The sequence below is a fragment of the Eucalyptus grandis genome, chromosome 3 (genome assembly GCF_016545825.1).
Source record: "Eucalyptus grandis isolate ANBG69807.140 chromosome 3, ASM1654582v1, whole genome shotgun sequence".
Classification (NCBI taxonomy): Eukaryota; Viridiplantae; Streptophyta; class Magnoliopsida; order Myrtales; family Myrtaceae; genus Eucalyptus; species Eucalyptus grandis.
Window position 1 is genome coordinate 31,193,168 of NC_052614.1, and position 17,194 is coordinate 31,210,361.

Below are 17,194 nucleotides of genomic sequence, written 5' to 3' on the forward strand. Positions count from 1 at the left end.
TACCAGGAGGTGGGAGACCTTCACGAATATCCAAGGTACGTCCTCGATATTCCCCAACTGCCAGGAGGTAGGAGACCTCCATGGATATCCTAGGTACGTCCTCAATATTCCCAATTACCAGGAAGTGAGAGACCTTCACGAATATCTCAAGTACGCCCTCGATATTCCCAATTACTAGGAGGTGAGAGACCTTCATGAATATCCAAGGTACGTCCTCGATATTCCCATTACCAGGAGGTGAGAGACCTCACGAATATCTCAGGTACGCCCTCGATATTCCCAATTACTAGAAGGTGAGAGATCTTCACGAATATCCAAGGGAGAGACCTTCATGAATATCACAGGTACGTTCTCGATATTCCATCTACCAAGAGTTAGTACTTGTGATCATCCAGGTACCCCTTCGATACTTGTGAACGTCCAGGTATCCTCCAAGAATTTGCACTTGTGATTATCCAAGTACCCCTTCGATACTTGCGAATGTCTAGGTATCCTCCAAGAGTTCGTACTTGTGATCATCCAAGTACCCCTTCAATGCCTATGATCAGCCAAATACCCATTTTGACGCCTGCAAAGGCCAAAATATCCTTCAAGTTAGCACTTGTGAATATCTAGGTACTCTCTGATATGCTTGTGAATGTCCAGGTATCTTCCAGAATCGATGCCCTGAGAAAGGTCGGTGCATCCTCCCGAGAAAAGTTGGGTACCAGCTGTTGTCTTTGACAGAGGTCAGACACCCCCACAAAACAGATGCCCGGAGAAAGGTCGGCACATCTCCCGAGAAAGGTCGGGTACCAACTGGTGTCCTCGATACAAATCAGGCACCCACAAATGAGATGCCCTGAGAAAGGTCGGTGCATCTCCCGTCAAGATGACCGAAGAAAGGTTCGGGTCCTAGACAAATCATTGAATGTTTTAACAGGCGACTGAAGAATGGTTCGGGTCCTGGAGAAGCAATTTCCTGTCACGGCGACCGAAGAATGGTTCGGGTCCGAGACAAACCACTAATTTCTCCAATAGGCGACCGAAGAATGGTTCGGGTCCTGGAGGAGCAATTTCCCGTCAAGGCAACCAAAGAAAGGTTCGGGTCCTAGACCAATTATTAATTGTTTTAACAGGCGACCAAAGAATGGTTCGAGTCCTGGAAAAGCAACCTCCTCATATCACCATGTAAGATGACGCCTTGATACTTGCCAAACTCGAGGTTCACACCCTATCTCACTCACTCCCGGTAAGTAACTACAGGTATCTTCTTATCTATCTTAGTATATGTAAAGTTGTATTGCTCTTTTTTTGCATAGAATAATAAGTCCCAAATAAAATATAATCTACTACGCATGCTGGATAAAATTTGGGCATCAGTTTGTCTTTGAATGCAACCTCTACGAGCTCACCTTCAAAGAGGGGCAGCTGTTGACGCCTTAATTTTATTTAGGTTTATTTTATTAATTAAGTTTTTATTTTATTTTATTTTGTCTTTTCGGATAAATAAGATAATAAAAAAAACAACGAAGCAAAACAAGCAAAAACAAAAATAAGAAAAGCAAAGCAAAAGCCCAGCCCAGCCATTCCTCCCTTCACGCGGGCCCTAGGCCCATTCTTCTCCTTCTTCACCCCCAACCCGGCCCCTTTCTCTCTTCTTCTTCCTCCTTCCCTCTCCTTTGCCGCTGCAACTCACGCGCGAGGGAGGCCGACGCGCGAAGGACGGCCTACGGCCGAGGAGAGTAGGCCGACGTCGGTTGGAGAGGATAAGATCTCAAGCGCCATTAATGCTGAGCAAGATTCTCTGGAAAGCTCGATGGGACACCGGTTCAGCCGAGCGGAACCGGTGGGCAAGCTGGAGGCCGGCGGCCGAGGCCCTCCGTCGACCGGATTTCCTTCGCCAATAAATAGGTCGCCGCAAGCATCGTCGGAGGGCGTGACGAGCTCGGAGATCTTTCACTGAGAGACATCGGGAAAGATCGAAGGGCGAGCGCAGGGGAGAACTCGAGTCGCGAGCTCAGCCCACCCTCCATCGAGAGACTTCAGGGAAGGCCGGCGGCGAGCGACTTCGAGAAGGTCAGATCTGGCCGGTGGAGGCTCGGATCTGGCCAGAGGGAGAGAGAATCGAGGCTGAGGAAGGTCCGGCCGAGATCTGCGCCTCAGATCTAGGGTGACCGAGCCCCTCCGCAGCGCTGACGCCGTGCCACCGTCACCGTAGCTGTCGTAGCCGTCATCGTCGTCACCGTTGCCTCTCCAGAAACCCTCACCGTGCCTCGATCGTCTCCAGGTGGGAGGCGGTCCGCCACCGTTCCCGCTCGAAGAAAGGTAAAAAGTCCGCTGCTGTTGCCTTTACTATTCGTCTTGATCACCATCATCGCCGTCGCCATTGCCATAACCGCCGTAGCCATCGTCGCCGTCATAGCACCTCTGTCTCCCCCCTTCGGTGACGCGGATTCGCAAACCCTAGGGTTTGCGATTTTCCGGGTCACAAATCGGATTTGGGTCCTGAAAGTCGTGTAGGGTTCGCAATTTTGGGGCGGCTGGAAGGCGGGTTGTGAATCGGGCCGGGTCGGCCCGGTTCCTTTCGAAAACGGGCTCCTGGGCCGCGGCGTCGTTTTAAAAAAAAAAAAAAAGTCGAGCCAGCGTAGCGGGCCCGTCTGCGTTTTGGGCTGGCCCGGGTCGGACACAACCCGTGGATTCGACTTGGGTCGGCTTTTATATTATTTTATATAATATTTTAATAAAAAAATCAAAAATATTTCATATTTTCCGAAAAATGCCAAAAATCCAAAAAGGCCAAAAATTCATGAAAAAGCCAAAAAAATTATAAAAGGCCAAAAAGACTTGTATTTTCCAAAAAATACCAAAAAATCCCTTTTGTGTCAAAAATAGAAAAAGACCCAAAAATGTTTTTCCTTCCCAATTTGCATGGAAAATCCCTCAAACATCCAAAAACCTCGGGGTTTAAACAAGATTATGTATCGAAAGGGCATTAGCGATTAACTAACGTAATCAAATCCCCGATCCTAATTTCTCTGGTTGCACAAGGACGAGTAGTTCTCCCAATACTTCGCTTGGGTTTCTAATCAACCCACCTTAAATCGATTAGTGGCAACTCCATTTTAAAAATTGACTTACAGGTTAAAAACCTAGACTATTAAAGTCGTGAATTGGTGGACTTGGGAGAGTCCGGGCATACTAAATTCAGCCGAGCCATTAACCTCCTTAGGCGCCCGTACCCGATTGCGGGCGCCGAAAAAAAGAGGTCACGACACCATGTCGGATAAATCGAGATTTCATCATCTTAAGCACATGTTGAATTATGATCTAACCATAATGAGTTGACGTCAGATTTTCTAGTTAGTAAACACGTGTTTCAATAATATTAAGTACGAGTTTTTTTTCAACTTCAAGCTCCGATGCTACCTTCTTCTTAAACATCTATATATTTAATAACATTGCACCAAGTTTTGATTGGCTTCTGATGCGCCTTTTCCAATAAGAATTTCCATTATCTGCCGAACTTTTTATTGTTTCACCGTCTTTTCTGGTTCACCATTGCAGCACTTGATCTGATAAAGAATAAGCAAGTCCACGCCGTAATAGGCCCCCAAAGTTCAGTGCAAGCAGACTTCATCATTGACCTTGGAAACAAATCTCATGTGCCGATCATCTCTTTTTCTGCTACTAGTCCTTTCCTCAGTTCCATTCGGAGTCCATACTTCATTCGAGCTGCACAAAATGACTCGTCCTAAGTGAATGCCATAAGCGCAGTCGTGCAAGCTTTTGGCTGGAGAGAAGCGGTTCTAATATATGTGGACAATGAGTTCGGAGAAGGCATCATACCTTCTCTTACGGATGCTTTATAGGAGCCTATAGGAGCCTCATTCCTCCTTTAGCCACGGACAATCAAATCGGGCAGGAACTCTACAAGTTAATGACGATGCAAACGAGGGTCTTCATCGTACACATGTTACCTACCCTCGGTTCTCGGCTATTTGCCAAAGCAAAAGAGGCAGGAATGATGGGGAGAGGTTATGCATGGATCTTGACTAGTGGAATCACTGACCTATTGAGCTCTGTGGATTCATCTGTTGTTGCTAATTCAATGCAAGGAGTATTGGGAATCAAGACTTACGTCCCAGACACACGGAACCTGGACAATTTCGTGGTCCAGTGGAAGAAGAAATTCCAACAAGAGAATCCATCCGTCCTTAGTCCTCCGTTGAACATCTTCGGATACTATGCTTATGATGCTGCTCGGGCTCTGGCAATGGCTGTTGAGGAAATGGGAACGGTGAATTTTAGCTTCGAGATTTTGAATACTTTAACAGATGCAACTGATCTGGACACTATTGGGGTCTCTCAAAATGGTGAGAAACTTCTCCAAGAACTAGCTAATATCACATTCATGGGGCTCACTGGAAATTTCAGTCTTGTTGATGGGCAGTTAGAATCGTTAGTGTTCCAAATTGTTAATATCAATGGAAACGCGGCAAGAGGGATCGGGTTCTGGACCCTAGAAAATGGGCTGCTGAGAGATTTGAATCCATCTGACACAAGCAAATATTCCACTTCGAAGGGTAATTTAGGAACAATAATATGGCCAGGAGATTCGACCTCTGTTCCCAAGGGATGGGAGTTTCCCACGACTGGGAAGAGTTTGAAAATCTTAGTTCCCGTGAAAGACGGTTTCAATCAATTCGTGACGGTGACACGTGATCCTACAACAAATATATCCCAAGTCACCGGATACTGTATTGACATCTTTCACGCTGTGATAGAAAAACTACCTTATGCATTGACTTATGAACTTACTCCGTTTGCCTTGCCTAATGGAAGTAGCGCTGGTAGTTACAATGACATGATCGATCAAGTATATTACCAGGTGAGATAACTCTTTGTGGCAGCTTAATCCCGTTGGATTACATGTTGAAACATAATGTGCTATCATGTGGTTGACAAAGAAAATATTTTTCCCTCCATTTCGTTGGAACAGAATTATGATGCAGTGGTGGGTGATACAACGATCCTTGCGAACAGATCATTGTACGTGGAGTTTACCTTACCATACACAGAATCGGGGGTTGCAATGCTTGTGCCATACAAGGACAACAAGAGCAAGAATGCTTGGGTTTTCTTGAAGCCACTCACTTGGGACCTTTGGCTAACTATCGGATGTTTTTTTTGTGTTTATAGCATTGGTCGTGTGGATTCTCGAACATCGGATTAATGAAGATTTCAGGGGTCCAGTCACGCATCAAGTTGGCACGAGCCTCTGGTTTTCGTTTTCAACCATGGTCTTTGCTCAAAGTAAACACCCTTCACTTTAGTAGATCAATCAAACATTACAATTTACATATCGCTGTTGGAGAATTTATGTGCTTACCCTTAATTTGGATTGCAGGGGAGAGAGCATTTAGCAACCTAACGAGATTTGTTGTGATCGTGTGGGTTTTCGTGGTACTTATACTAACGCAAAGTTATACGGCAAGCTTGAGCTCTCTTTTGGTGGTGCAAAATTCTCAACCAACTATAGCTGATGTGCATCAGCTCCTAAATAGTGGAGAAAGAGTGGGATACCTGTATGGAACTTTCGTTCATGAGATGCTAAAGCAAATGAAATTCGATGATTACAGACTTGTATCTTATAAGTCTGTTGAAGAATGCGATGTGCTTCTTTCCAAAGGAAGCTCAAAGGGTGGGATTGCAGCCGCAATTGACGAAGTCCCCAACATTAAACTTGTTCTTTCTCAATATTGCAACAAATATATAATGATCCCAACATTTAAAACTGATATTGCTAGTACAAGTACCTAGAGGGGGGTGAATAGGTTTATAAAAGTTTTCTTGAAGATTGCACAATACTTAGACAGATGAAGGATTTGCAATAATTAAAAAATCAATCGTAAGACTGAGTAAGGGAAAGAGAGAATTGAACACGCGGTTTATAGTGGTTCGGCTTGATGCAAGCCTACGTCCACTCTTCTGCACTGACAGCCGATTGGCTGGATTCCACTATGAACAAAGAGATGTTACGGTGTTGATCTTCCTTGATTTCTCGATGTAGATGATCTACTACACTCGCTCAAGGTATCACCAAGTATAAACACTCTCTGTGTATACAATTTCGCTCGAACTGTATCGACTAACAATCAAGGTTTTTCAGATTCTGGAATTTTCCTATCAATCACACACTTAAAACAACTAGAGCGTCTTCCTTTTATACTCTTTTATGCCATCATAGCCGTTGGCACTTACCAAAGGAATTCCTCCAATCTACCCGTTGGACGGAATCAATTAAGAAGATCATCCGAGCTATTTAAGGAATCTGATGATAGCCCATCAATCATGTTCGCCCATACAATCAGGATCTTGGTTTCCAAGAATAGAACATTCCAAGAATGTTTCGTCGATCATTTGATCTTCAATTGATCTTAGATAGGAATCAAAGAATCCGAAATGATTATCCAACCAAGGGATCTTTTCCAGAGGATAGGATCGAATTCTCAACCATATACTTCGGCTTTGGATTTCCTTTGACACTGGATTAGAAAGACTGTCAGTGAGAATAGTCATAAGTCTTGAGTCTTGAGTCTTGAGTTTACAAAGTCTTGAGACTTTAAACTGTCGATATCCGACTAGATCGATAGAAATGTTTTGTCGCTTCAAAATATTCGGAAAGATTTCTCCAACAATCTCCCCTTTTTGATGGTGACAAAACTTTCTTGTAGATTTGAACAACTTTGACCTGCAAAAACATTTCTCAAGCAATATGGCTAACTCATAAAGATTAATAAAACAACCAGACTCTGCATCCACAGAAAATTGGTTAGTCTTTCATGAGTAATACCATATAACAAAACTTGATATAAATGTAACCAGTCAAGCATCAAAATCCACACACAATTCACTCAAATTTAAAAATCACTCACACCCAAGTTCAAGTTCTCAAGTCATACTCAAAAATAAACATAACCAACCACAAAAGTCAAAGTTTTTAGAATTGTTTTGGTTAGAATTGTTTTGGTTCAAATTGGTTCTCCCCCTTTTTGTCATCATTAAAAAGGGTGAGAAAGGAGTCATGTCTGCTTGGGAATGCGCACGATCTAGAAATCTCCCATTGACTGAATTAAGCCTTCTAGCCTCTTCAAATCCTCCCTTAGATGAGCTACCTCTTCTCCTTTGGCATTGGCTTGAAGTTGCAAAGCGAGGTCTTTCATCTTGTCCTCTAGGGTGACTGAAGATGCTTGTCCAGCATTCTTCATGGTTTGAATTTCACAGTCCAGAGCATATATCTGACCACGCATTTCCAAAAGAATATCCATGATGCGATGAAAATCTGCAGAATTTTCCGTCTGTGTACTGGCATGAGCTTTCTCAGATGGAGTAAATGGAGACGATGGCGCTTCTGTATAGTCTTGCAGATTTGGTGTCGAAGTATTACCTTCTTCAGGCAATTGAGAAGCCTGAAATTCTTCTGGGTCTGCTGGAGATTGTCTTGGACCTTCACTATCGGCTGCATGAGGTGTAGACCTTTCTTGCTCGCCAACTCCCCCTGTCTCTAGGACATCCAAAGGGGAAGAGTGATGATCATGCTCTTGATTTCCTTCTCTCCAGATTCAGCAGCAGAGACTTTTCTTTCTCTTCTTCAGCTTCTTTCTCCTTCTCTCTCTCGCTCTTCTTCTTCTCTCTCTTGTTTTGCTCTTCTTCTTCTCTCTCGTTTCTTCAAGATCTGTCGGCCGAGACACGTAACGTCTGGTTCTTGTCAGTGCATGGATGATAGGATCTTCATCCTCTTCATCTTCATCCTCCAGGATGAGAGTTCTTTTCTTCTTTTTCGATGGGGCACCAATGGCCTCCTTTCCTTTTCTCTTTGAAGCGATCGAATCGGAGATTGCATTCTGAATTTTTCCATTGCCTTGGAAAGTTCTTGCAGACGCATCTTCGTTAACATTTTCAAACCTACCACCATCTTATCACATGGTTGAACACAAAGTGTTTGTGGCGGTTCAATATTCATGTGTCTGAAGATCTTGGTCACTGCACCAGATAAGGCAATTGTCCTTTGTCTTTCGTCATTGCTCGTACATATGGAAGAGAATAGTGTGCGGGAGAGAGAACTTTCGTCCTGAGTTGATCGCGTACATCAACTTTGCTTCAGAAAGAGACACAGAAGTCTTTGACGTAGACTTCGGTCTGAGATAGTTGATTACAATCTTATGAAGCACAATGTTGATGGCATTCATCCTGAATAGGTAACTTTCTTCTCTCGCGTTCCTATTTTTGACAAGTTCCGTAGTAGTACGAGTAGGTGAGACTTTGATTGGTAGATAACGTCCTCGTTCAACTCCAACTATGTCTGCCAATATATTCACATCTACCACGTAGACTTGGTCTCGTACACTGAATGAAATTCTATTCGCATCCAGAAAGCTAAGATTTGAATAGAAATAAGCGGTCAGATGAGCATACCCGTCAGTAGAATCAGAGCAAAAATTCTCAAGTTGAAACAAATTCAACTTTTCTCTTAAGTTCATGTTGATAGCGTCCAGGAAGTCAAAATCGACACTTCTAGGGTTATCACCCCTCTTTTCAACAACCTGAAATACACTTTTTCCTGATCCTTGGATTTGAACAAATCCATCCGATTTCCTTTCACCTTTGCTGCCACTCCCATTTTCGGTTGAAATTCAAGGAACATTCTGTCATCATCGTTCCCTTCAATTAAATTTTGTCCCGGCATACGAGGATCGCTTGGAATGTTTGCAAGTGCGTCCTCTCGCTTTTCCTTTCGGGGCAATTCCCAAATCCTCCATTTTCCTCAGAAAAAGATACTCATTCCCATAATTTTTGTCCTTAAGGAAGTCATCTATATATTTCAATGGAGTACCGATGCTTTTCAACGCACGATAAAGTTTATAGATAAAGGAGGGTTTTTGGACTCTTACTGGGTCGGCATCCTCGATTATCTCTTCTTCCAGAAGATGACTTTCACCTTGTGGGGCAGGAGACGTTGAATGATGTGGATGAGAGCGAATCGGACTTTGTCGCTGACTTGTTAAGTCTTCTTCCTCGTGAGATCGAAGTGAGTCGGTCCCTTCTCCATTCTTTGTGGTCCCCTGCTTGCGATTCTTGATGATTTCCTCGAAGAAGACATCTTTCTTTGTCGATTGGAAGATTCCTTCACTTGCTTTCCCAAGAAAAATGACTACTTTCTCGACGACGAACAAGCAGTAGAAACAATATCGGGAGGAGAGTGCCTTTTAGGGTTTTGAAGATTGGGAAAAGAAAAACTGTATATATATAACTCGCTTTTGAAAAAGGAAGTTCAATCGGTGCAAGGAAAGTGTATGAACACTTCTTTTCAAAATCAATAACTGCCAAAATTATTTCCTTTTTTTTTTTAAAAAAAGACAAGTCTTCAAATTTTAAGCGGATTATAGAATAACCGAACAAAAGATCGTACCTTTTCGAGTTTAGATACCTAAACGAAAATTCGTACCTTTACAACTTACGTCTATAGCCACGAATGTCCGAGTCCGAGGATTTAAAGTCTGAAAGATTAGAGTCTTACGTTGGTGAGTCTCTAGACTTTAACTTCTTCAAGCTTCAAAATGTTGAGTCTTGAACGGATAAAGTCGAATTGATTTTTCTCCAAAGGCTTTGTGAATATATCCGCTAGTTGACTTTTTGAATCAACAAATTGAATTGAGATTTCTCTATTTTGAATATGATCTCTAATGAAGTGATGTCGAATCTCAATATGCTTTGCTCTTGAATGAAGGATTGGATTTTTGGTGAGATTGATCGCACTGGTGTTGTCACATCTGATTTCGTGCATGAGTCTTCAATCCCAAAGTCTTGTAGCTGTTGTTTCATCCATAGAATTTGCGAACAAAACAGCTTCCAAGAGCTACATACTCGCTTCGTCGTTGAGAGAGCTACAATGCTTTGCTTTCTTGAAAACTAAGACACCGTCCCGTTTCCAAGCGCTTGACAAGTTCCGTAAGTACTTTTTCTATCGACTCGCAACCGGCCAGATCTGCATCTGAGTATCCTAGAAGATTAAAGTCTCCCTTCTTGGGATACTAGAGACCGATGCTTGAAGATGAGGCAACGTATTTGATAATACGTTTTGCAGCACTGAGATGGGATTCTCTAGGATCTGATTGAAACCTAGCACAAATGCAAACACTCAACAAAATATCAGGTCTAGAAGCAGTAAGATAAAGAAGTGAACCGATCATGCCCCCGTACAGCTTTTGATCTACTTTCTTCCCTTCTTCATCCTTGTCTATCTTCTGAGAACATGACATTGGTATGTCGGTCTTTTTGCACTTTTCCAATCCAAACCTTTTGACAAGATCATTCACATATTTTTCTTGATAAATAAAAGTTCCTTCCTCATTTGTTTCACTTGAAGTCCAAGAAAGAATGTTAATTCTCCCATCATACTCATTTCAAACTCATCCCGCATAGACTTAGAAAATTTCTTGCATAGACTTTCATTTGGTGATCCAAAAATAATATCGTCTACATATATTTGAACAAGTAAAAAGCTTTTGTTTTCCTTTTTGATAAACAAAGTAGTATCTACTTTACCTTTGACAAAACCATTCTGTAATAAAAACTTACTTAGTCTCGTCGTACCAAGCTCGAGGTGCTTGCTTTAAACCATACAAGGCCTTTTTCAGTCCGAAGACTGAGTTTGGCTTCTTTGGGTCTTCAAACCCAGGTGGTTGTTCCACATAAACTTCCTCATGGATGAATCCATTTAGGAATGCACTTTTGACGTCCATTTGGAATAACCTGAAATTTTTATAACAAGCAAACACAAGTAATAGACGAATAGCTTCTAACCTTGCTACTGGAGCGTAAGTCTCATCATAGTCTATTCCTTCTTCTTGCGTATATCCTTTGGCCACGAGTCTTGCTTTGTTTCGTACGACTTTTCCTTCTTCATTCATCTTGTTCCTGAATACCCACTTGGTTCCAATAACAGTTTTACCTTTTGGTTTAGATGTCAATTCCCAGACATCATTGATGTTGAACTGTCTGAGTTCTTCTTGCATAGCTTCGATCCAACTTTCATCAGATGAAGCTTCTTCTATGCTTTTTGGTTCAATTTCAGAAATGAGAGCCACAGCACTAGATTCTTCACGCCTTTTTGATCTGGTGCGGATTCCTTCATTGATTTCGCCAATAATGAGATCTTTGGGATGACTGGATTTATGCTTCCAGTTACTGGTTGATATGCCTGGTTGATGATCTCTATCTTTATTTGAATCTTCATGAGTTTCTTGATGTTGGACTTCCAGAGACTGAGATGCTTCTTGAGTTGTAAGCGTTGGAAGTTCTGGAGTGGGTTCAAACTCTTCATACTGAGACTGGCTGGATTCATCTTGCATTGAGTCTTGGAATTTGACATTCATTGATTCCTCCACCGACTGGCTTTTCTTGTTATAGACTCTGTAGGCTTTGCTTGATGTAGAATATCCAAGGAAGATGCCTTCATCTGATCTTTCTTCAAACTTACCAACTCGATCATTTGCATTTTTCAAAATAAAGCATTTGCAACCAAACACATGAAAGTATGAAACAATAGGCTTCTTACCTTTGAACAATTCATAGGGGGTTTTCTCTAAAATAGGTCTTAAAAAGACTCTATTTATAATATAGCATGCTGTTAAAACAGCTTCAAAAATCGTGAAGAAATTTTGCTTTCAATTATAAGTGTTCTAGCCATTTCTTGAAGAGATCTATTCTTTCTTTCCACAACTCCATTTTGCTCGGAGTATATGGAGAGGAAAACATATGATTAAAACCAGATTTATCACAAAATTTCGTAAAATCTTGATTTTCAAATTCACTTCCATGATCTGTTCTTATGCTTGAGATTGCACATCCTTTTTCATTTTGAACCTTTTTGGCAAATTTTTCAAAATACGAAAAGGTTTCTGACTTACTTGCAAGGAAATATACCCATGTAAAGCGGGAGTAATCATCCACAATTACTAGGCAATATTTCTTACCTCCAATGCTCTGGGTTCTGGTCGGTCCGAAGAGATCCATATGAAGCAACTGTAGTACATGATTAGTAGAGACATGATTTATTGGCTTAAATGAATTTCTTACCTGCTTTCCCAGAATGCATGGAGTGCATGAATCAGACTTTTGGTATGGCAATTTAGGTAGACCTCGAACAAGCTTCTTTGATGAGATTTTGGCTAATTGTTTCATGTTGACATGGCCAAGCTTTCGTGCCATAAGACTGCTTCATCTTGAATTGAGATTAGGCATTGTGCTTCATTTGGTTTTACATCAAGGAGGTAGATATTTCCATGCCTTCGACCCATGAAAGACTGAGTTGAGTCTTTGCTAATTCCAGAACATATACCTTCTTGAAAGGAGATCTTGAAACCAGTATCACACAATTGGCTAATGCTTAGAAGATTGTAGTTGAGTCCTTCCACTAGAGAGACATTGCTTATTGTGAGATTTCCAATTTTCACAGTTCCAAAACCCACAATGCTTCCTTTGATGTTTCCTCCAAATGAAACTTTTCCACCATTTACTTGAACAATCTTTATAAAGCAATTTGAGTCTCCTGTCATGTGTCTTGAACATCCGCTGTCAAGATACCACTTAACTTTCTTTTTGACAGAGACCTGCATTAAAAGAGAGTCTCAAGCTTTCTTTGGTACCCAAATTTTCTTGGGTCCTTTGGCGTTAGTAGAATGAGCATTACTAGGCCATACCTTTTTAACAGGCTTCCAAACCATAGGACACTCTTTTTCAAAATGATCCTTACTGTTACACTTTGAACACCTTAGAGCATTTCGACCTACGACTTTACAAAGACTTTCTCGAAATGATTTTTGTAAGCCTCTTTTGACGGTCTTTTCTTAATTCTTTCTTTTACTTTTGGAAAATCAATCAAAGGAATTGTTTCTGCTATCATACCTAAACCAGACTTATTGAAGTAAGGTCTTTGGATTGAAAGAACTTTTTCAAGTTTTTCAGACCCTATTGAAAATTTCTTTGAAATATTTGATAAGTCAGTTTTTAAGAAAGCATTTTCTTTTGAAAGTTTATCTTCATTCTCCTTAAGAGTTGAAACATTCAAGTCTAAACTTTTCACTTTTTCTTCTAAAATATTTTCCTTTTGTTTTAAAAACGAGTTTTCCTTTTTAAGTTCGGAAATCTTTTTGAGAGAAGTCTTAAGACTAAAACATAGTTCATCAATGTATTTAGAGACTTTAACAGGGATTTTATAATCACTTACCTCAAATTCACTGTCTGAGTCTGATCCAGAGTCTGAGTCTAATTGTGCCATCAGACACAGATTGGCATATTCCTCATCACTTTCTTCACACTCTGTATCGCTCCAAGTTTCGGCTTTGAAAGCTTTTCGAGACTTTTCAGCTTTTCCTCTCTTCTTCTTCAGAGAGGACAATTTGGTCCGATGTGTCCCTTTTTCTTACATTCGAAGCAAACTACATCTTTGTTTGGTTCCTCATTATCAACAAACTTGGTTTGCTGTTTCGAAGACTTTGTTTCCTTGAGTTGAACCTTCTTCCTTTTCTATTCAGCTTTCTGAACTTTCTAATCATTAGAGCAAGCTCCTCATCGTCCGCATCTTCTTCGAGTCCGTATCATCGAATCATCGTTAGATTTTAATGCAATGGATTTCTTACCTCTTGGATCTTCGTCTTCATTAATTCGTTCCACTTCGTAAGACTGAAGAGTTCCAATCAGCTCGTCTACAGATAATGGCATAATTCTTTGCGTCTCTCTTATTGAAGTCTTTATATGATTCCAATCCTTGGAGAGTCCACGCAGCAGTTTGTTCACCTTCATAGGATCAGAAATTTTCTGTCCTTGATTTTCAAGGCCATTGACAATATCTGTAAAACGGCTAAACATGTCAGTTATAGATTCTCCTGGTTTCATTTTGAAGGCTTCATATTGACCAAGGAGAATGTTAATTCTGGTCTCCTTCACTCGGTCTGTTCCTTCATAAGTGATATGTAATCTGTCCCAGACTTCTTTTGCTGTGACACAAGAAGATATTCTATTATATTCAGTTGGTGATAAAGCACAATATAAAGAGTAAATTGCTTTTGCATCGAGTGCTTGTCTCTTGTTTATCTCTTCTTGAGACATTCCACTGATATCAACAGTTTCTTTCCCTTTTTCGGATACTGATGCAGCAATAGGAATAATTCCTCTTTCCACTACATCCCATTCCAGAGGATCCTTTGACCGTAGAAAAGCTTTCATCTTGTTTTTCCAGATGTTGTAATCCTTTCCATCAAAGTAGGGTGGTCTGGTATTGCTTTGCCCTTCCACCAGCCCTGGTGCTAGCATACTAGCCATGGATCTTTTACTATGAAGTAAAACACTTCAAATAAAGTAAGAACACGAGCTCTGATACCAATTGATATTGCTAGTACAAGTACCTAGAGGGGGGTGAATAGGTTTATAAAAGTTTTCTTGAAGATTGCACAATACTTAGACAGATGAAGGATTTGCAATAATTAAAAAATCAATCGTAAGACTGAGTAAGGGAAAGAGAGAATTGAACACGCGGTTTATAGTGGTTCGGCTTGATGCAAGCCTACGTCCACTCTTCTGCACTAACAGCCGATTGGCTGGATTCCACTATGAACAAAGAGATGTTACAGTGTTGATCTTCCTTGATTTCTCGATGTAGATGATCTACTACACTCGCTCAAGGTATCACCAAGTATAAACACTCTCTGTGTATACAATTTCGCTCGAATTGTATCGACTAACAATCAAGGTTTTTCAGATTCTGGAATTTTCCTATCAATCACACACTTAACACAACTAGAGCATCTTCCTTTTATACTCCTTTATGCCATCATAGCCGTTGGCACTTACCAAAGGAATTCCTCCAATCTACCCGTTGGACGGAATCAATTAAGAAGATCATCCGAGCTATTTAAGGAATCTGATGATAGCCCATCAATCTGTTCGCCCATACAATCAGGATCTTGGTTTCCAAGAATAGAACATTCCAAGAATGTTTCGTCGATCATTTGATCTTCAATTGATCTTAGATAGGAATCAAAGAATCCGAAATGATTATCCAACCAAGGGATCTTTTCCAGAGGATAGGATCGAATCCTCAACCATATACTTCGGCTTTGGATTTCCTTCGACACTGGATTAGAAAGACTGTCAGTGAGAATAGCCATGAGTCTTGAGTCTTGAGTCTTGAGTCTTGAGTCTTGAGTCTTGAGTCTTGAGTTTACAAAGTCTTGAGATTTTAAACTGTCGATATCCAGACTAGACTGATAGAAATGTTTTGTCAGCTTCAAAATATTCTGGAAAGATTTCTCCAACAAAAACTGCTGGATTTGGCTTCGTAAGTCAATCTCTCAATTTTAGCCAAAAAAAAAAAAAACAAAACCCCTCAAATTCCACAATTACTAAGGTTAGTTGTTATTTCTTTGATTGAAAAATCTCATGTCCTGCTTCTTTTGGTTTACAGGTTTTCCCCAAAGGGTCTCCGCTAGTCCCGGATATTTCACGAGCAATCCTCAACGTAACTGAAGGGCCTAACATGACGAAAATTGAAAAAGCATGGTTTACATCAGAAACCAACTGCCTCGATTCAACTCCCTCCATTTCTTCCAATAGTTTGGGTCTTGACAGTTTCTGGGGCCTATTCTTGATTGCTGGAGTTGTTGCAGTTTTAGCTCTCCTCATTTACATGGTCATGTTTGTCAAAAGGAATTGGCATGTCGTATCAAGTTCTTCAGCTTCACTGCGACAGAAAATTGTTGCATTGGGAAGAAGATTTTACGAAAGAGACATCAATTCCCATACTTTTAGGGAGGGCAGATTCAGAGACAGAAGTATGGATGATGGTATCCATGAGCATGCAGCTGTTGAGATATCAGAAAACACTAATTTCCCCCTGAGTCCGTCAAGCAACTCCAGCCAAATCAACGACGTTTTAACCAATGAGCAAGGCACACCATCTGCAGAACAAGGACTTCCTAACCATGTAGATGAAGGGTGCCACAAGATAGCGAGCAATGTCTTGCTTACCAATGTAACTAAGAGAGGTACATGCCTCGACAACCTTAGATGCTAAACTTTAATCAGTTTTGCACGGAATGTGGCATCTTTCTGACACTACTTGTGTGAGTTCCTACACAAAACGGTCTACGCTTTGCCTGAATGACGTTGGTCTATGCTACGCCTTGCTGTCTATAATATGGCCCGTATTTTACAGTCCTCCACCCATTGAAATCACTTAGAATACTTGCTAGAACCTTGCTTGAGCAGAGCCTGAACTTGGAAAATGCCATGCTTACCACATGCCAACTTCACCTTTTCCGAAGAGTATTGTTTTGTGTTTCAATGTTTGCAGACCTTTCAACACGGGAAGGCACTCAACCAACTGCTGCTCTTGGGCCCCCTCATCACACCTATCGTGAATGTCACTGCACTGGCGAAGGTGGCAGTTCAAGCAGCTGCGGATCCTGCCTTCACTCCAGTTGTCATAGACGTTCAAGGATTACTCCGATATAGCCACAAAAGTTGAAGTAGAAATGGTCCGACCCATCCTCTTTGTAGGTTCAATCTTATAGAGCTGTTAATAACATGAGCACTCATATGTTGTTTTCAAATCAACACCGTTTTGGTTATTCTGGAGTCTATAGTTGCCTGTAGGAGAAAGAGGAGAATTCTTAGTTCAAACTTTGAAGGCAGTAAATGCACTTGAAAGAGCTAAATTCTTTGTACGTTGTAGTTTCCCTGAACTTTTGAGTCACGTACTGAACTTCAGTGAAATGATCCCTTCAGAATATAAGTACAACGGGCAAGAGTAATATAGATCCGCATTGTTTTCATCCTTAATGTTATATACAAATTGCAGACTTATTTACTCTTGACGCAGGATCAAATGACACGTTACACCTAAAAGTCGAGGGGATTGCAAGAATCAATAGGGCATGCAAGACATTTTAGTTATCATCATTTAGGAGTATAGAGTTTCCAATCAACCATAGTTCCTTTTCTGACCTTTTCAATTGAGCAGACATTATAGTTAATTTGTGGGTCAGATTCTTCCTCTTCTTCCTCCCAATTCTGCAGGCTTAAACTTTTTGTTAACTGACACTTCACTTCAGTATTTCACTAAAAAAGGGAAAACTACCAAAAAATTTCTACA

General features: G+C 41.0%; 1 protein-coding gene across 1 annotated transcript in view; it reads left to right on the plus strand.

Moving 5' to 3' along the window:
- LOC104439419 (glutamate receptor 2.7) overlaps positions 1–16,611 on the plus strand; it is a 37,743-nt gene extending 21,132 nt beyond the window's left edge. The window contains 8 exon segments of the mRNA XM_039308425.1: positions 3,547–3,846; positions 3,849–4,870; positions 4,982–5,164; positions 5,166–5,295; positions 5,390–5,772; positions 15,359–15,379; positions 15,506–16,085; positions 16,394–16,611. Coding sequence (XP_039164359.1) covers positions 3,547–3,846; positions 3,849–4,870; positions 4,982–5,164; positions 5,166–5,295; positions 5,390–5,772; positions 15,359–15,379; positions 15,506–16,085; positions 16,394–16,554 — 2,780 coding nt within the window. The 3' untranslated portion in view covers positions 16,555–16,611.
- Positions 16,612–17,194: the final 583 nt, after the last annotated feature.